A 21,065-nucleotide genomic window follows, 5' to 3' on the forward strand; every position below is an offset into this window, starting at 1 on the left:
ATCTTCTGGTTCAAGTGGCCGACAATAGTCATGTGACAGAACTGTTTGAATCACTGCATTTCTCACAAACCTGAGCTGATGAAATCATTTGTACAAAAAATTGCATTAAATGCCAGCATTATTTTTATTGATATGATGTACCCACAACTTTGGAATGCAAGTATTCGGCACTAAAAACCAAAGTAGCAAAATCAGAGAGTATGGTCACAGCACGTCTCCAAGTTCAGTTAACATGACATGGCATGGTTTTAGTTGATACTGGGAACGACCCGTTCTTCAAGTGCCTGAGCACTGCGGGTCCCAACTTTTTCGTTGGCTCGATCTATGGACATTCAGTAGGACTCCTTGGACGAGGGATCAGCCCGTCGCAAGGCCTCTACCTGTACACAGGACAGCACAACACAGAAAAATGCGGACAGACATCCATGGATTGAATGGGATTCGAACCCACGGTCCCAGCGACCAAGCGGTACAAGGCCCACACCTCAGACCGGTGGCTACTGCCAACCACAGTTTTAGTAGAATGATACTAAAAGGCAAAACTTTCTGAAAACATTTCATTCTGAAGAATGACATTTTACAAGCAATTTCATTTAATCTGACTCATGCAGGGACTCCCTAGTTGTAGCGTATCTATTATCTAGAGTGAGATTTAAAAATTGTAAGTCCATTCAAGAATGGTACTTAATAGGCTATGTGATTTCCAATGTACATAAAAACATGGTTCCATGATATTCATATTCATTTTTTTTAAAACTGAAGGGTAATCAGTATAAACAATATGTATCAGTTTATGACACAATGCAAGCAAGAGATGGGAACGTTTTGGAAAATTATAGCACTGCCATCTTCACGCATCACTTGATGTTTAAATTATATCTTCAGCATTCTGATAAATAAGGACATTATTTCAGAAGTATCCAGGTTGCTGCTAGAAGCAATTAAGCAAGCCAATTGTGACGATGTTTGTCTTGTGCAGTGTAGCTACTGTATTCCAAGTTTTGAAAATACAGTCAAACTCGTTTATAACGAGATATCGCCTACTGCAAGCAGAGAAGAGTTGGTTAGCAATTATGTATTTTATGAACAACATTTCACGGTTAAAGCTATCATGGTAATTCAGAGCTTCACTTATACAACAAGCAGATGTTTAAGCAGTGGCTGAACTACCGTATGAGGGACGAAGATCTGTTATTACTTTGCCCATTTATAAAATTTTCCCCCTTATCTCTTTCCACATCCCTGCCGATATCAAATTCTAACCCTTTTAATGACATTTGCAGTCAACATTTATAGTGTGGCTCGACCGTGCGTGGCGGAGTGCCGAGGGCCTACGGGGGCTCTCAGGTAATGGCAAATGTATAGCGATCTAAATGGTTAACCACGGCGGAGGAAGGCAGAATGATTCCGCTACACCGCTGCCTAGCGTAATCATAATCTGTATTTATTCATTGGTGTTTTTATCCCTTTTCCTTATGTGTGTGTATGTGTAATATTAGTAGTTAGTAACAGAAAAAGTAACATATAGCTACAATAACGGCTATAACGAGTAACGGTTATAACGAGCAATTTTCCTCGGTCCCTTGGATCTCGCTATAACCGAGTTTGACTGCATATACATGACCAAATCAAGACTTCAAAATGAATTTCAAGTCATTATGTTTTGACATTAAAAAGATGATACATCGTATTTTATCAGTTTTTAACTTCCGTAGCATTATCAGAATTTGTAGGTCGGTGAGAAATTGAAAGGAATTTTTAAGGGGAAGGGTAAGTAAAGAGAGCACATGCACCAGCCTTGTTTTTACTCAAAATTGCTACACATAATTATAATAATACTCTTCTATGTGACTACGGTACTTACACTGTTAGTCTAGGTCTACTCCACCAACAAAATGGGACGAGTTTGTATTTCTTTTTTCCTCTGGAGATTTGACATAGGATATAAGTAATAAAAGAATGTAGTCCATGTTTCAGAAAAGTAGATACGATAGCACTGGAAAAGTCTTTGTTTTGCAAATTGATTTGTTTGGATGTCATGAACATACAGAATTACAAAAATGACAATAAAATGTATATACATCTGCTTCATCAGTAATCCCTACCAATGTTCTGAGAAGCTATTTGCAATTCTGGAATTTTTGGGCACATTTCCCAGTAAACTCTTAACTGGCCGTTGCTAGAAAACTGGGACTCGAAGGGGATATAATTGTTAAGATGAATTACAAAAATTAATGACTGCCAAAATTCTGATGTTCGTTGATTTTAGAGTTGGGCGTTTACTGTTTGCAGAGGTCATTCGACATTTGCAGAGAAAGTCAACATCATTAACACAAAGACGAAAGAAATTAATAAATGAAAGATCTCAGAAATGAACAATTAAAGGAAGAAGATGAAATACTAGACGGTACCCCAATAGCTCAGACGAGTTTCTGTTTCATAAATACCCATTTTAGGCTAGTGGAAAGATAAGACTGGAAATAAATAAGGCTTGCCTGGAGGACACAGTGGTTGCTGGAGTAGTGCTTGAGTTATCAAGGTCATATACCACATGAAAATAAGACTTGAGTAAGGTTGCTGATTGTGTATCAGATGTTCCTGCTTATGTCGCTGAGTTTCGATACGGCAAGACCAGTTTTGTAGTTCTATCAGACTATTATTACTATCTCATCCAGGCTGTAAACATCCCTCCTATCAAAACACTGGGCTGGCTAACTTGTACACACTTCTACAGAAAAACTAAATATATTTACAATGTGTGACTTCGGACCGAACATGGGCCTCTGACACAATTTACATCCAAGGGTATGTACACTCTCAAGTTACTTCATACTTGTGTCAAACAGCAAGTAACATGGCGGCTGTCACAATGTAAAGACGGGAAGGTTTCCAATGCCAACATTCTGAAAAAAACTATAAATTAAGAGACTCCTTTCATATCAGGAAAAGACCGAGAAACTGTCCCATGTAGGAAGCATTCCCATCTTTACTTCACAAACAGCATGGCAGGGTGACCTCCCCACAGACTTTACCGGTTCTAAACGCCAGCAGATGCCACAATTAATCTGCTCAGAGATTCAGTTTGTTTCTACCCGAACACAGGACTGTGTTCCACATGTTCACAAATCGATTCCACCCAAATTTGATTAACTTAATTACAGAACTCGGCATTATTTGCAGCCAACAAACAAACCCAACTGCACCGCAGTGTTTGAAATCAAGATGCTGTTTCCTAAAGATGGAAGAAAATTAAGGGCCTCTGTACTGGACAAGAACCAGAAACATCAATCAAAATGGACATGGCAGCACGAGACCTGATACTATGCCCCTCCCAAGAGATTCTAGGGTCATATCCCTGCCTTCATTTGAATATCCTAAACTAAGGTAATGAATGCCCTGGGTAGCCAAAGAGATGAATGATAGAGATGGGGCAATATTACACCAAAAGGTACACATACAAGTGGCACAAAATGTACACAACAGTTTCAGAACATGGTCGTTTAAATAATCCTAAAATTTAAAGAGATGGCATGTTCCTTAACTGATAGAAATACCAATTTTAAACAGGACATTTTGTTTGCATATAAATTATATAAAAAATGATGTATATCTGATGAACCCTGGCATAAGAGTTCTTACTTTGAGAGATACATCAGTTTTATACGGTTAAAAGCGGATAAGACGGGGCACGAGTGGAGCTACCACTACAGGACACAACTTTGTATGTAATTCCTTCACATGGGCAAGTAAGCTCCTTGGTTTGTTTGATAAGTTGATTCATATCAAAGTCCTTTGCTCGTCTCTTCGTGATACATACTGCTTCAGTCGTGCTTCTAAATCAAATCAAATTGCACTGTCACTGAATCACTTTTATCTGCTCTGTCATTGACACTTGAAGAATACCTTAAGGAATCAGATTGCTAGTCTCTCCTTCTCGCGGAAAATAGGAACATGTTCAGCAACAACCGGACCTTTTCAAGAAACACCAAACCAATATTTCAAAACTAAAACATAACCTCTCAAATGTCCTAAGAGGGAGCAAGAAATTCCATTTTCCTACATTACCACTGCCTCCAGACTTATCCATCCTTTAGCAGTAAGTGTGTAGACTGCAATCTGATTTTACAACAATCTGATTCTGCGTCTGTTTCCAGGTCCCGGGACTGGAGGGGGGAAGGGCCGCCTGCGAGTGGACAGGAGCCCGGGAGGGGAGGGGGATGGGCCAGGGACGGGGTGTTATTGCATGAAATAATCCGGATGGTCGGAGTCTTTTTCAAACCTCTTCGCTTCTTCCTGCATGCTTTCCTTAATTTTCAGAATGGCGGCTGATTCAGTTTGGTCCTGCAAGGAAGAAAGGGTTCACTGCACAGTCCAAACTTCATGACATCTACAGAATCTTGCTCTCACTCCCCCTTCATCCTCTCCTCTTTGTAAATGAAAGGCTCTATCAATTTTGATACCCGAAAGAAAATTTATTTGAAAATAATTTCAAGAAATTTGGTTCATGCAACACACCCTTCCGTCATCACGGCATCGTGTGAGTTTGGCGGGCGGACATGTTAATCATGAGACGAAGGCAGTAGGGAGGGGCAAGCGCATTAACACGAGGCATTCTGAGCATTCAAATCAACTTTAATACCTTTCCAAACACTTTACAAGATTTCCTCACAACTACATTTTCAAAAGGTGCACCCAGACTCGCCATGGTTGCAAGCTCTGCTCCCCGCCCTTATGCTGAGATCAGAACACAACCCTGACGAATGGACCACACCAGAGTAAAGCATCCTCCCTACTCCCTGCTTACACAAATACTGTAAAGAACCCTCAGTTCTAGCAATGCAGCACCCAACCAACTAAAATTCTAGTTTTGAGAAATCAATTAAATATGCCAACACAATAATGCTGCAGTTGACTTGTAAACACTCTGCCTACATACACATGCAAATTCATTTTCCTAATTCTACATTCCAAATGACTCAACTTTCACACTTGTGCATTGCTTATAATTTTCATAGTCTGTCATGGCAGAAAAATGATGTAAATGCTGGCACCTAACACCAAGGCTCACCACCAACATCTAAACTAAAATTCAATAATCTTTTTACAGTTGGTGCATACATTTTAAGTACCCAGCCCACATCCTTAGAAATGTGCTACATTTCATTTACAAAATAAACATAATAAAAGATAAATTCCATGTGGTTGTGGCCGGCTGAGGATGGACGGATCCCTCGAGAGAAGGCTCATTTAAGCCTAGACCGTGCACAAATGTCGGATCGGGTAAGATCAGGGTCGAACTATGTCTCCGAGAAATAGCTGCCAGCACTCATACTCACATTTTCCCCAGGTCCCCCAAAGCCCCCTAAGTTGTAGTCTCCCATCCCACTCCCGCTGTCTTCCCGTGGAGTACCAGGCCCACCGTTGGCTGGAGAGTTCTTCATCCCATCAAGACCATCTCCATTCATCACTGGGCCCATGGTGCTGGGCCCCATAGGTCCCATGGGTCCACCCTCTGGCCCACCACCCATTGGAAAATCCTGTGCCCATGACAAATACCAGTTACTAACGAGAATACCTGCTAACGTATATTTATAAGCAATATGTCGTATTAGAACAGCACTTACCCCTGGCATGTTTCCTCCAGGCACAGATTTCATCATTGTGTACATATTTTCACCGCCAGAATTTGAGGAGTCTGCAACAAAAATCGAACATTCAGTGTCGGCACGACCTCTCAGCGTGCATGTACACTAGTGTCCGTATATCTCAGCACGACTATCGACTATGCCTTTTTATATATGAATCCCTAATTGCAGAATGGTATAACTCCAATTTCCCCCCCCCCCCAAATTTAACTTTTTTTGCTGTTTTCGTATCTTGAAGCCTAATACACCACCTGGTGCATGAATGGTATATCTGCACTGATAGGAACCAGTCAAACAACGCTCTGAAACTTATTGTTAATTGCAGAAACAATGAAATTGTCTTGGCCCTTCTGTGAGGAAACCAAAGATGATGATGATGATTACTACTGAAATTATTATTACTCACAAAATAAATTCAATTTAATTAAAGAAAAATCAATACAAAAACGTCATTTCTTCTACAATTTGTATTTCTATGTTTTGAAGTATTCTATGTTTGTATTTCTATTTTAAAAAAATAAATTTCCATTATGTATCAGTGAGTGTTCCTTTGTTTTTCACCAATTTACCCTTTAAAACACCGTTAATTGCAGAAAGGGCATAACTCCAACAAATATTGGCCCATGTGGAGCTTAAACTATGTAATCAAAAAATCTGGAATTTGGCACAAAGATGTAAATTGATTGCAACTAACTCTATTCCAAAGTTCAAGTCTCTATCTTCAGTTGTACTGATCATAGACAGTTTTTTATGTTTCCTGAAAAGTTTTGAATTTTGGAGTTATACCCTTTCTGAATTTAGGGATTCATATATATTTCACAGCTTGAAACTTCCAACTTTAAGCAGGTGTCAACTGTTTGTGCAGAAATAAAAATTCCACTACTGCATTAGTGTCTACAGTATTTTTATGTAAAGTACACATACGTAATAAAATATTTATGGTCGTTCATCTATTCTATAAGTTACCAGGGTTTTTTTAAATAACTTCTTCCACATTTTTTTCAAATTTTAGTAAGGTTATTGACATTGAGTACACACAACACTACTAGCTTCTCAGTCCTGATCCACTGTCAATTCACAGTGAGTACAAAGTCTATGATTTCTTCTGTTTTACATATAACAGTAATGATTGTGGGACGAAGCAAATTTAATAACATAGGCCAACAAAATTTGTGTTTATGTAAAAATGAATAACCAACCCTTGCTTATTATGCAGGCATCAATCACATATTACTATGCTACAGCAAAAACAAGCTGTTAGACTTATCTCTGAGCTTTATGAATTTTTAATTTATGAGAAAGAAATGTCAGTATCAAGATATCGGAAGCTAGACCTCATGTGGCAGTAATGAACTGTTATAATAAATAACATACACACCAGATCTATGCATGAAAGTTGGGATACATCCTATGAAACAAGTGTTGGAATATGCATGTTTTTAGGTTTATATAAATCTGTATTCAGCTTACAGAACGCTCACACAGAAAATGTGTAGAGGTTATTCTATTTGAATCTGATATTCATATGAGACATTTTCAAATTAGGCAGATACTCCAGGAAATAAAAAATTCTCAGTCATTCAAATAAAATGACTTTCAATTACACGCAGTATGAACAGCTTCTAATCGGGGATGACCACAAAATTTCATAAAAATTTGAAATATTATGTGGCAATCAAACACAGAATGTTTAAAAATCAATCTGACCATGATGAAGAAACTATGTTGTAACAAAACAGTTCATTCAAAATATTAAAAACATAACCTCTTATTTTTTCTTGCCACTCTCAACGCTACCAACACCTTTGCTACACAAAGACAAACCCTGAAGAAGGTAACTTTCTTCTACTCAGCAACTCCCCCCCACCATGCCTGCTTGAAGACTCCCTATTGGCTGAGAACTTATTCTGTTCTTATTTCTCATCCCCGATTGGCCCACGTTGTAGACGAAACCTCTACTTCAAGTAGTACACATAGTTACGACCAAGTAAGTATTTAAACTTTAAACTGAAAGCAATAACATAAAATGTAAGCCTACAATCACAATCCTATTCAACACTGGAGATGTATGTTTCATGCACCGCAGTTAGGTTTGTGGTCAGCACGTAAATTATCTTATCTGTTGTCTGATCAGATCATCTGGCTGGTGTAGCCATGATCATAAAATTCCTCTTGCCACTCCTTATTTCATTCTTACTTTCACTAGAATAATTTTGTATACCCCCAGTAGCAGATAAGTACTATTAAATAAAACACTGGTCACTCAAAGTAGTTTGAAACAATTGCAGTCAAATTTTCGTTACTCTGTAACTAAAATTTTCTTTTATATGAAAAAAATATTTTTAACAAACTAACCAACTGACGATCATATCCACCAACAATCCAACCAACCTTCAAACTCCTTGGTACAGACTGTTGCTTAAAAAGTTAAAAGCCAATCAGCAGGCCAATTCCAAACTTTTAACATTCCTGGCGGTTCATTGCGTCGGAATTTATCCTGAGCTAGTTTGATTCAGTTTCCATGTTTGTACGTCATTTCTCAAAGATCGTTTTTGTTATTATCCTACTATCTACACCCATCTGACAAATAGTATCTTAATTTTACAAATCAAAATTTTATATGCATATGTTTCTTCATCATATATATTTACTAGATAAAATCAATATTTTTCATGCCCAATTTTATAGTAAAACTTTGTTCTTTCCCTTCAAACTGATCCTTACTGATTCATAATGAATTAAATTCTTTATGTCAGGGTACACTGTATAACACTTACAGGATTCAAGGTGTTGACAGTACTTTTCAAATGTGTTTTATAGTTCTCTTACATTCACACAATACTCATTAATGGGAACCTACTATTCTGCGCTAAATATAGTTAATCACTCAATCTTTTCATACATGGAACCACAGCTCTTTTGCCAGTGAGGTGAGCGATTTTCAAGATACTCTGAAAGAAGTTACAGAAACCATTCATACTTTGGATATCAGCACACAATGACTGAAAATTGGATTTCCCAAACCCCCTCCACAGCAAAAGACAGTTTGGATCATGAAGATGGCTGTCTTCTGGGTTATTGCGCTGTATAGTCTGGTAGATGTATACCGACGTTTCACAGGACCTTGCTGCCTCCATCATTGGATCACCCTGATGGCCGAGGCAACAAGGATCTCTGAGACGTCGGTAAACTTCTACCAGACTATACAGCGCAACAACTGAAAAGACAGCCATGTTCAGATTCACTGCCATGAAAACCTCAAATCCTATAAAGTTTGGATTAAAATCATCAAATAGTTGCATGTAACTATTTTAAAATTGTATTTTGGTTAGATTGCTGTGCCAAACTTTTAATCCTAGGATTTTGTAGGTGATAGCAACATCTCGAGCTATAAAAAAACATCCCAGAAAACTAAAAAGGCATGAACTGCCATTGTTACTTCAAAATCATGGAACACATGCACTCCAGCACTGCACTTCTTCCAGAGTTTGTTAACTAATTCTCTAAAGGCCTTATAAAGTATGCATTCTACGGAACCATCCACTTTCTTTCTTATGAATAAAAGCCTCTTTCTACCATAAAGTACATTACTCAATTTCACTAAAAGTAACACACACAGTTCTCTGTTTTAAAGGTTGCAATTTTCAAATGATTGAAAATATTAACGCTAACTGCAGGCATAAAACATCATCAAATTCAGTACCAGGGTCCACTGACAGACTTGCTGTCTTTTCCTAATCTTCTTGCCCTACTAAATAGTGGAACATGCAAATGTACTTCCGTTTTGACTAATAAAATAAATGTCAACATGTCAGAAGTATCAAATTTACAAAACATTCTTAAATCCTAATTCATTTCCTTATTATAAATATCTGTAATTAATTTATTAAAAAAATAAGTAAAATGAAACCTTCAGTTGAATGATCAGAAATAGATTTCTTGGATTTGTAACAAATTTAATGAAATTTAGATTTTTAATATGTCTAACAAATTAATCATTCTAACCACTGCTAATTTATTTCTCTCAGCTTCCAATCATGTTTAACTACTCCACAACCAAAACTGTTCTCCACAATAAACACAATATTAAATCTCACATCGAGATATATATTATGATTAAATACAAAAAATGTTCCCAGATAAGACAACATAACTTCGGGATATGATAGGAATCACGACAACCAAACCCATGTACTAGTTCACACAGAATTTCAAGAAGATTTAAATTTCTACAGGTAACCATATTCAGAACAATTCATTCAAACCAGAGATATTCATTCATATCAATTAACACCAGGCCACGATTTGTTACCCCCTGATTGGGAAAAATGAATATGGTTTTGTCACTGATTTCTTAACTCTATTGCAGATAAGCCTCAGTTTTTTAGAAAATATTTTGTGGACAGATGAGGCATTATTCACTTGCACCAGCATAATCAATTTCCATAACACACGTCACTGGACAGCCATTAATTCCTATACTATTCAAATACCACACTACCAGCACAAGTTAACAGTAAGTGTTTGGCATAATTAATGACCTTGTTAGACCACATTTTCTAACAAATTAGTTAAATCTGGGGTCCTTTCCAAGTTATTTAGAGAATGATTTGGTAGGAGTCTTGAAAGATGTTCTGTTAAGCATAAAACACAACCATTGGTTACAAATGGGCAGGTAACCAGCACATTATAGAAGAAATGTTTAGTAATGGTTAAATGTTCATTATCTTGCAAGGTGAAATGGATGAATAGCCCTTAATCAAACATCGTAACATTATTGTTGGGGGGAAGTTAAAAGATGAAGAGTTTGCAAGGCCAGTCTGAAGAAGGCAAGAACCGATCAACAGGATTGAAGATGCACACAATCAAATGAGGCAAAACGGGAAAGAATTACGAGTTATTGCTTCCATATTAATCGGATATGAGAGATGAATACAAGCAGGTGGATGAAATTTTGAACATCTTTAACAAATGCAATTAACTGCATTTTCTTTTACAACACTGCCGTGGTTTTCTTTTAATTTTGTAATTTGCAAGTAGTTTTCAGTTTTAGAATTTGATAAAAGTTCGCAGTTTTTACTAACAAATAACAAAATAAAGTCAGGGTTTACCCTTCCTTTGCTAACTATAACTTTTTATGAAGTGTTTTCAGATGTAAATTTCTTATTCCACATTAAATTTTCTCTTGGATTTCCAAGTTACGTGCTCTCATCTAAGAACTCCCTGTATTATATGAACTCAACCAATGAAATAAAATTAACTTTAATGCAACATATTCCATAAGAACAATGTAAGAGATTCACTCAAGACTAATTCATTTTCGGTAACTAAGACTCACAAGGTTAAATCAATCGGTGGTTATAAAAAATGAGGAAACCTTTAGTTTCTGCATACAAATTGAAGGCAGTACCAATATAAATATCTATCATGAAGCACGGAGCTGAAAAGCAAAGATAATTTTCTCTGCAGAGAATCCTCTAAGAGGTTACAAAAGGGTGAAGTAATGAAACAGGGTATGAAAGACACAAGAAGCAAGTTCACATTGAATATTTAAAGATATAACAAAGCTGTTTAGAAATGGGTCACAGAAAATCACGTAGTAATAATTCCCATCAGTAGGCCTCTGATATGTAGACAAGATATAGTTCTTAATCACCCCAATTTTAAATTACAGACTGCCCCAATTTCTGTGAAGTTATAAGACAGTGAAGAAGACTTTATTACAAACATGATTTTCTAGCACTGAAAACACAAATCTTTCTTTACCAGCTAACACTCAGCAACACACAAGCACTGACATGACAGCACAAGTGAATGCGTCATGTTTCATTTAAAATGAAATATCTTTTTGAACTGTAGGTGCACTATTTTTGTACGTAATTTGCAGTATTAAGCATCTTATAACACTGCCACAGAAGCAAGCGGAAAATGTATCATACAAATATAAAAATAATATCCCATGAAAATAAACAAAGCAAAGGGAAGACAAGAGACAAATATGTCACAGTTACTGGTGCAACAAATGGAAGCCCGAACCACATATAGAGTGAGAAGCAAAACCAGCTAAATTTTCTGTTATAAACCTGTATTGCATAGAAAATATATTAATTGTCACAGCTGTAGATTGCCTTAATTTAAGAGTGACTGAAATCGGTAATAGATATATATTTTTCGTGCAATATTTACTTTGACAATTTATTTTGAACATTTTTTTTAAACCAATACTCATAAAAGGTTTGCTTTAACTTGGTGAATTCAAATCTGGCATTCACTTTAATAATAACTGCTGCAGTTTATTTTCAGAAACATTTTCTGACATGTTTTTCTCCATAGTTACATCCATGAAACTAGAATTTCTGTCATATATTAATTCAAAAGTTCAAAATTTTATTATTTACATTATAAAAAATGCAGATTTATATCTGACAGTGTCTTATGACCTAGCATGCTGTCATTGAATTATAGTTCTTTTAACAATCGTAATTGACCACATTCATGAATGATCTATGAAATCTACAAAAATTCAGAAGCTTAATTTACTTTTAATGTAGGGCTTTTTAACAAATGTTATGGTGGGTATAATATCTCTCAAATGCCTACTACTCAAAAGTTTTATCTATGTACCATACAACACCGGAAGTTTCAGTGTTGCATTCGGTACTCATTTATGACCATCTTGGCAAGGCTTCAAAGATATAATTTACAGCAAACAATTTATCTGTTTTTACTGCATTACACAATGGGGAGAAAATACTGAAAAACACAGTACATACTGCAAATACAAGACCTTTCTTATTGGCCAAAATACCATTTCTTTAAGTTGTGCTTTGCCTTAATGTTCATTTCTTTACACTAACAAAAATAATTATTAATAACCTAACCTAACATTTTGTGTTATTATACTATGTTTCAAATCAATAACAGGACCAAAGACAGATCGACAGAATGGAAATCATGGAAATGGGCAGGTTGTGAGTTGTATCCTACATAATCAGTATTCACCTTGTCTTGTCACAGGACTGGGAGTGGGCATTCGGTGGCTAGCAGGGGAATAGGGACCCACAGAACCTAGAAACAAAGTATACAATCAGTGCTTCTTCTTTTATCGTACAAACTGTACACATGAATGTAGCCTTAAATAAAAGAGCTGTTCTATCTAAAGAATCAAAATAACAATTCATGCAAAGAAAGAAAAGCAGAATAAAACAGTAACAGGCATGTCAAAGAGTCATTGCTGATCAGCTGCCATTTGATGAAATTTCATATACACTAATTATTTTACAACTATTAACAAATTTTCTCATAGTTTAAAATGCATGTTATATTAAGAATATTACAATAATGTACAAGCAGCCGTATGTTCAAAATCTGGAAAAAACTTCACACGTTAGGAAAAGAGGAATTATTTATGCAATCCTATACAGGCAACTCTCGGTTTACGAACGAGTTCCGTTCCAAGACGTTGTTCATTACAAGGTTTCGTTCATTATGTGTATCTTGCATTCCTGAGCTTTTACGATACGTATCGTATACGTTAGCAGCCATTTTAAAGCATTAAAACCATGTACTAATTATCATATAATAATTTTCTGATAATTATTGTAAAAAATACATTTTTTAAAAGTTTATTTACTTAAATCATACGATTATATTCACTATACGTCTGTCATTTCGTTTTATAAGGAAATCTATCTATTGGCGACTTTAAGAAATTTTGAATGAATTGTGACGTTCGTTGTAGCAAATGTTCGTAAACCGAGAGTTGCCTGTACCTCTTTTAAAATTGTTCTTGGCAGCTGTCACTCATGACCTTTTTAATATTTTCAACAGATGACATATTTAAAAGCAACCACTCACTGACAATACAAAAGCCATAACACCCCTGCTTATTGTTAAAAAAGTTATATTAAACAAATAATGTGCAACCAATAAATGTGACAGAAAGCATGCTAGTACCAAAGAGAAACTTAAATAAAAGACATTAAAAGAGTTATTATTACACTACAGTATTTAACTTTGAGTTCCCAATAATTCTGCAAAAATCCATTATGTCAACACGTTCAAGAATGATGTCAACACATATCAAAACAATCCAGACCTTAAAACTCTCCACAAAGATAATTATAATTAAAATTTCTTCATTATGAATGCATGCAATTTTCAATGTACAGAATTAGATAAATTACAACTGCACCACTCCTTTCAAAATATAAATGACAAAAATGTTTCTACAGCCAATTATTAACCTTTATCATCCATGCATCACACTGTACATTTCAGCTAAATGTTCATTTGAACTGATTTATAGAAACTATGACTTTGTAATTTTTTTCACGGCTCCGTACAGCATTTTGCTATGCTTTCCAACTGTGATCTAATTATCACTATCAACCCTATAAAGGTTGTAATTACAAATAAATTGTAAACTTTCAACAATGTGGTCATGACATCGTTAACCATTAAAGTTCTAGACAGCGGAATCCGAATGTAAGCCAGAATGAATACTAAAATATGTAAAAATAAACAAAACTTCATTCGTATCTGTAGTTTGAGAGCAGTGAGGAGTACGGAGATAAGGCTGATGGGAAACCCACACAGCCTATTATTAATGTGGCCCCTTAAACGGCTTGACACCTTCTAAGCAACTCACAACTAGGACCCTTCCTAGGGCAAACACCCCAGGCCCTTAAACTAGATAACATGGTATTCCTTTAATTTTGTGGTTCATTATTTGGTAGTACTGTGGCATAAACAATAGTCACTAAAAGCAGGTGACTGAGTAAGACCAATCAGTATTTCCAGAAGATAATTGTAAGTTGCCACAAAGGACCATGTAACTTCAAATAATCAATAAATGTTATTAATTATTCTGCATGTACAACACAGTTTAAGTCACTTATAAATTCATCAACAGGATTTCAGTACTTAATACAATTTTCAAAGTTTCCACCAGAACAAATGCAAGATCAACTATGTTTCCGATATTTGGAGTTGTATTGTGCCCACGTCAATGACATATTTATGTAGCATTTGTTACACAGTGTATATATGCATCTAGTAAAGTTTAATTCTGACTGTAGTAGATGTCAAGGTTTACTCAGTATGCACCGCCAACATGATTAAATTTACTTCAGTTTGCTTTTGAATAGAATTACGATAGTTCACTTCAAACAAATATTTTCAAGAGTTCTGCCCTTTGGCATGTAGTGTTCTAGGCACAAATAGCGAGTACAATTTTCCAATATTAGTTGCTCTGGGTTATCTATAATTATATAAAATTTGGCTAAACTTTTCATGTTTGGGATTTAGCTTTATGCTGCTTAAATAGGTGGTAATTATGCAAGTTTTCTGTATTAAAATTTCACTGCAATACTACCTTCTATTCAACAATTTATTTTAATTTTTTCATTCCCAATTCAATATACAGGAGGCAATAATAACTCTTTTTTTTTAATTTCTTGGGTGTGCACAATTGAAGCATTTCATGAGATTATAAACGACAAATTTTAAAATGCCAATGTCTGAGATCCAATTTATTATATTCCTTCTGAGTGCAAGATCCAAGGATGATTTCAAAGAGGAGACCTCAAGATGAAAAGACAGCATAAGAATTGATTTTATGCTCTAATTCTGGTGCCCACATATTTGAAGGTGGCATTTCTCTTCCTCAAAGTAACAATGAAGAGGCAACAGAACAGAACACATGCTACGCGCATTGAACCGTAAGTACACAACTGTGACCTCCTGCGTCTATGAAACACGTGTTTACAGGGAGTCACAGTGGGGTGAGAGAAACTTATCCACCAAACACAAACGAAGACTCTTCAACAACAATCATTTTCATGCAATTTTTCTTGAAATTATGCAACTGCTTGTGGAAGAGATAAAAACATATATTACCACTAGTACTCGGACACATCAAAGATTACTGCTCCTCAGTAGAACAGCTCTTTATGGCCTTTTACAGAAACACAACGAATTCAAGACGGATTACTGTGTATAATGATATTTACACATTTTAGAGACAACAAAAATCATCCTAACAAAACAGATGTAAATTATGAGAGATCATAAAAATGAGAACTATTTTTGATAAGCTCGATAATGTATATGCTAAATACTACAAACCAACTAAACATTTAGCTGTCAGTGAAGCCATCTGTGTTTTGACGAAGGTAGGGTCATCTTTAAACAGTGTGTACCAAAGAAACACAAAACCTAAAAGTTGTGTGGATCAAAAGGATATGCGCACAAAGACAAGAAACATTCAACTGCCAGTGTCCACAACACATGCAACTATGATGAGATTTACAACAAGGTTTGGTACATAAACTGTTTTTTCTATCCTCCTAGCTAAGATGATTATTTACATATGAAGACCATTAATTGCTGCGGTCCTGCCAGATCAAATCAAAAGGGAATGAATAGTATTTGGGGGGGACCTCAGACTGAAACAGGGTGACATAAAAAATATGGTGAAGGGTGACCACAATAGCATGGGAACATAAAACGTAAACTTTTTGACAAATACACGCCAACATCCTACAGAAGGTAATTTCTGTGGTTAGTATGCGAAAAAAATTATTCAGTTAGCAAATGCACATGGAAACAGACAAGAAGGAAATTGTTTCTGTACCTTCCAGAACTTTCAATTCTGAACAGTATTATTCTCCTCACTTCTGGTGGTTCAAAATTGTCTCATTGAAATGTCAGATTTGCCTTGGTTAAGAACTAATACAAAATACGAGTACCTCGACCACAGACCACCCCATGGGATATATCAACCACTTCCACCACTCAAATTACCTGACCGTGCACTTGTTCCATTAAAAACAAAAGAAGTCAGGACAAATTCAGTTGTTTGAATAACAAAGTAAGGTTATGTGTTTCACCCTGCTTCAGGGTGTACCACACGAAACTGCATTTCTGAGGACTGTTCACCAACAGTACATGCAACACAAATGTCATTATTTTCCTAATAATTTTTAACTGATGGAAAATATTGAGTGTGTATTATGAAGGGATGCTGAGAAACGCTGAGACCTATCTGAAGTGTTTTTAGATATATCTGTCCGATCTTTGACATTTTGTGGTATAAGAAACAGAGAATGCTACTTGGAGAGAACTATACATATTTCAATAGTCATGTCATGTTGTAACAGGACATGTACATCCCTTTCAGTCTTTAAAGGTTAAATAAAAGCACCTTCAAAAAAGCATGAAGTGGACTCTGAATGTAGAACATTTCAAGAGAAGACAGACAAATATTTTTGTGGTTCCATGAATGGAAAAGATTTATCTTCAATTTGTAATGAAGCAGAAGTATTACTGTTTTGAAATAACATAACCTCACTAGGCACCACAATTCAAAGCACCGAGGATAGTACAAAAACTGTGTCAGTACTCTAAGATGAGCAAAAGTGGTGGCTTTAAAATAGGGCTTCAGTCAAAACAGAATGCCTTCAGAAAACAATACACTGATAGTTCTTCTCATACACTGTGGGCAACTTACTTGCTGATTAAAGAAGTCAAAATCTCTTTCCAATAGCGAATGCATACAAAAAATGTTTGTGACACACAGCACATGAGATCTGTCCAGAAAGGGAATCTGTCTTAATACCATGAATTTCCCTTGTGTAACAATGACATGATGCCCCACTTAATGGTACCTGCACTTTGTCATGGTGGTGGGGCTAGAGTACCTCGGTGATCCCAAGAGCTATGCTGGCGGTAGCATAGCTACTGGTAGGGCCTCCCTAGCCAGATTGGTCGAGGGGGAGAGGTCAGACTGAGACAGGTATCCTGGTCCTCCAGGTTGGGGGTTGGTCGCAAGGCTAACAACCTTGCACCGTAAAAAGGAAGATGTTTCGAAACCTCAATCAAAGCCTCGGACAGACGGACCTAACAGAGGACTGAATGGAAAAGGAGAATTGAGGAGGCCGTGGACCGAATACGGACCGGAGAGCCATAGAAGAAGAAGAAGAAGAAGAACAATGACATGATGAGTTGATGATAATAGTAGTGACTTACTTAATCAAATTAGAAACAATGCAAAAGAATTAGTCTTTATTTAGCACTGGATGAGAGTAATGACACAAGTAATACTGCTCAGTTATTGTTATTTAAGACATAAAAATCTTTTGAGATGATTCGACGACTAGCTAGAGTGATAAGGCTGCATGGCACAAGAGGCGAAGATTTGTTTTTGTGTGTGAAGGAACTTTTGCTGACCAAAAAGAAAAATAGAAGATGTGGCAACAGTTAGGACTTCAAGTATGAATAGAAAGAAAATAGGTTTGACTGGTAAAATTATGTGAGAAATAACAAACAAAATCCCAAATTGCACATTGAACTTCACTACACCATCAGCCACTTTGTGGTGTCAGCTGTGAACTTCATTCCATCTCACAGACTCTGTGACTGCCAGTTTCAATATTTGTTTTTGGAAATTGATGCTAAAAGTAGGAATATCTTGTACCACACGACAATCCAATGGCTCATTTGCAGAGAACGTTGAAGTACTATTTAACTTTGAGGTTAGAAACAGAAACGATCATGAATGGGAAATACAAAGTTGTGACTGAACCTACCGATGACAAGTGGCTTTGGAATTTGGCATTGCAATGTAATATCAGACACCACACAAATAACTTAAGTACCAAACTTCAAGGTCAACATAAACCTAATTTTGATATGTCTGAGATTGTGACAGCTCTTGAAATTAACCTGACACTATTACAGAAACAGACAGAAAATGTTAACCAAGAGTCATTTTTCTTCCTGTGATGGATGGATCAATGCTGCAAAAATGATTGATTCCTGAGAATTTTAAATGAAAGTCAAGGACTTTTGAAGCTATGTTACAAATATACATATCTTTAAACCCCCTTTCTCTGTTGAGGTCAGTGATACTCCAGGAAAATTGCAACTTGAATTGACTTGACTATAATATGGCTGCATAAGAATTCTGCATCGTAGTTTTAACCAGCAAGCTTTAATTACCTTTTACGCTTCTTTATCAGTATTTGAGTTGTCTGAGTTAGAATAAAATTTGACTAATGCATTTAGTAGAAAATGTACATGTAAACCGAAATTTAGTAACAGCCATTCACAATCGGCTTTACCCATTATAAATTTTAAATTGTGGTATACTCCTATACACAACCAAGAGAAATGAATCAAGGATTGTAACATATATTTCAAAACAATGTTAACATCCATTCAAGATAATTAGAAGCATCCAGTGTCCTCAAACAGAGTAATGACATGCAAATATGAATGAAGACCTAAAGATAGGTTCGTACATGACACTCCAGTATCTTATGAACTACCTGAAGGTTGCTTTGAGTGTGTTCTGTTTCTTATCAACATTCCAGTGCAAAGTATTCCATAATTAACTCTACTGAGTTATCTCCATCAACACGGATTTGTGTTTGTAGTCTGTGGTTTGCCAAATCCAGTACTGAAGTCTGCTGGAAGTAGAGGATGAGACGGTGAGTATATCTGGAAGGTGGCATAACCAGAACCTACCATCTGCATTCTAGTTACACTAGTAAGAACTAGCAGAAAACTACAATTTTCTCAATAAAATATTTTCTTCTTTTCATAAAGGAACATAATAAAAATTGGACAGAAACTAATTTGGGGTGAAGCAAATTCATCTGACACTGAAAGTGAGTTTCAGCAGTGTGGAATAATAATGTGACTAGAAGCTGAGACAGAATTTTATAAAGACCACAAAATCCATGGACTTTTGTTGGTGTACATACTTTCACTGGACTGAAAACACACGAGGCATGCCATTTGAATGTGGATTCTTCACTGATTACGATCTTTTCTTCTCTACATGGACATGATGTAACTGTTGATGTTGACAGTAAATAAGATCTCTCTTTGATATACTTAATGACACCTATTCGAATTTTACAATCCATTTGGACATCTGGCTGTTGACAAAGGTATTGTGCTGTCTAGAGGGAGAATCATTTTCAAACTATATATTTCTAGGAAACAAGCACATTTGCAACATGACTGGCAACACAGATGACAGTGACACATGCGACAGTTAAAATAATCAGATGGACAAATTTTTCTCCTTTCTGGATTCTTTTGATAACCTGTACACAAGATCCGTCAACTTTTGTGAAATTGGAGGACAGAATCATAAAGGAATGCGAGGAGACTTCAAATAAAACACTAAAAGTGAAATGGGGTGACATTATGCTATGGTGAGAGATGCCATGACAAATTATTTCAAAAGACAAATACACATAAACCACCAGGAGAAGGCAACTTCTGAGATCAACACAAATATCAGAGTTGTACAACTGTTCTATATCATCTGATCCATCCGACGAGAAAATAATTACTCTGTCTTCTGTCATGTTCTCTAATTAACTGAATAGATATTAGTGATTTTAACCCTCTGTAAATGTAACCCATATACATAATGTAGTCTTCAACAGTGGTAAATATATGAACTCTGCTAGTGGTAGAGAAACAGACAATATCCTTTAGTTCCAACATTTGTTTTAAGCGAATGCAAGGGAGCCTTGACCTTGAACCAAATGAAGAGAATGAAACCCACAACGCAACAAAATTATTCATCTTGAAGCTTGACATAATGAACACTGGAGAGTTGCAGGAAGCTACATGTGGTGGTGCCATGAGTGTGCAGTGAAGAACAATAATTACAAAATTTCAGTGCTCAAAGTGGAAAATTGGTTTGCCTATAGACCTGTGTTTTTCACATTTCCTATAGAGACGTAAGACTGTAAATCAACCTATAGGAAACACATTTACTAAAATATAAGTACTGTACATGTTGATCTATACAATCCGTATTTAATTCAGTTTAGAAATTTATAACCTGTTTTGAACAAACTCATTTTCTTCTATTAAATTATAGTACTATAAAACAGGGCCACTTATTCTGTTTCAGGAACGTTTTAATATAATATTTTAGCACTAATAGTTTCACATATATACATTTTCTCAATATCACTGCTTTAACACGAAGTTAAATAACCGAATTAAATTCCAGCTGACACTCAGGTAGTTTGAGTATCTAAATACCGTTCCCATGATAAAGGTTACATAAAATTATGAAATACCAACTATAACAAAAGGAAGTATTAGAATAGAAAAATAAACAGACAGATTATTCAAATATGCAAAATACTAAAATTAATATATTTCTTCTAAGTCTCATCTTTATGTTTTCAGAATGGGCCCTCACTAATACCTTTCTACATGCCTAATTTTCTTACTCATCCAGAGCATGAAAGGAAAGTACTGAAAATATAAACAAAGTTACAACAACTACATAATACTACATAGAACAAAGCCAACAAGGTGCCCAAGCATATGAATTAACTCATACTTTGATTATTAAAACCTGTCTACTTTACTACTCATAAT

The 21,065-nt window shown here is 35.9% G+C and overlaps 1 protein-coding gene across 11 annotated transcripts in view; it reads right to left on the minus strand.

Moving 5' to 3' along the window:
• Positions 1-1,788: 1,788 nt before the first annotated feature.
• Ssdp (Sequence-specific single-stranded DNA-binding protein) overlaps positions 1,789-21,065 on the minus strand; it is a 167,003-nt gene continuing 147,726 nt past the window's right edge. For 5 of the 11 annotated variants that reach the window (XM_022073944.2, XM_022073940.2, XM_022073941.2 and 2 more), the window contains 4 exons: positions 12,648-12,713; positions 5,625-5,695; positions 5,337-5,537; positions 1,789-4,341 (listed from right to left, as the gene is read on the minus strand). In XM_022073944.2, the coding sequence (XP_021929636.1) occupies positions 4,237-4,341; positions 5,337-5,537; positions 5,625-5,695; positions 12,648-12,713 (443 nt within the window). In that variant the 3' untranslated portion in view covers positions 1,789-4,236. The remainder of the gene's footprint in view (positions 4,342-5,336; positions 5,538-5,624; positions 5,696-12,647; positions 12,714-21,065) is intronic. The other 6 variants (XM_022073946.2, XM_022073945.2, XM_022073943.2 and 3 more) reach the window with 3 other exon arrangements.

The sequence above is a fragment of the Zootermopsis nevadensis genome, unplaced genomic scaffold, assembly GCF_977971745.1.
Source record: "Zootermopsis nevadensis isolate Lab colony 2312 unplaced genomic scaffold, Znev_1.0 Znev_ptg000023l, whole genome shotgun sequence".
NCBI classification, from domain to species: Eukaryota; Metazoa; Arthropoda; class Insecta; order Blattodea; family Termopsidae; genus Zootermopsis; species Zootermopsis nevadensis.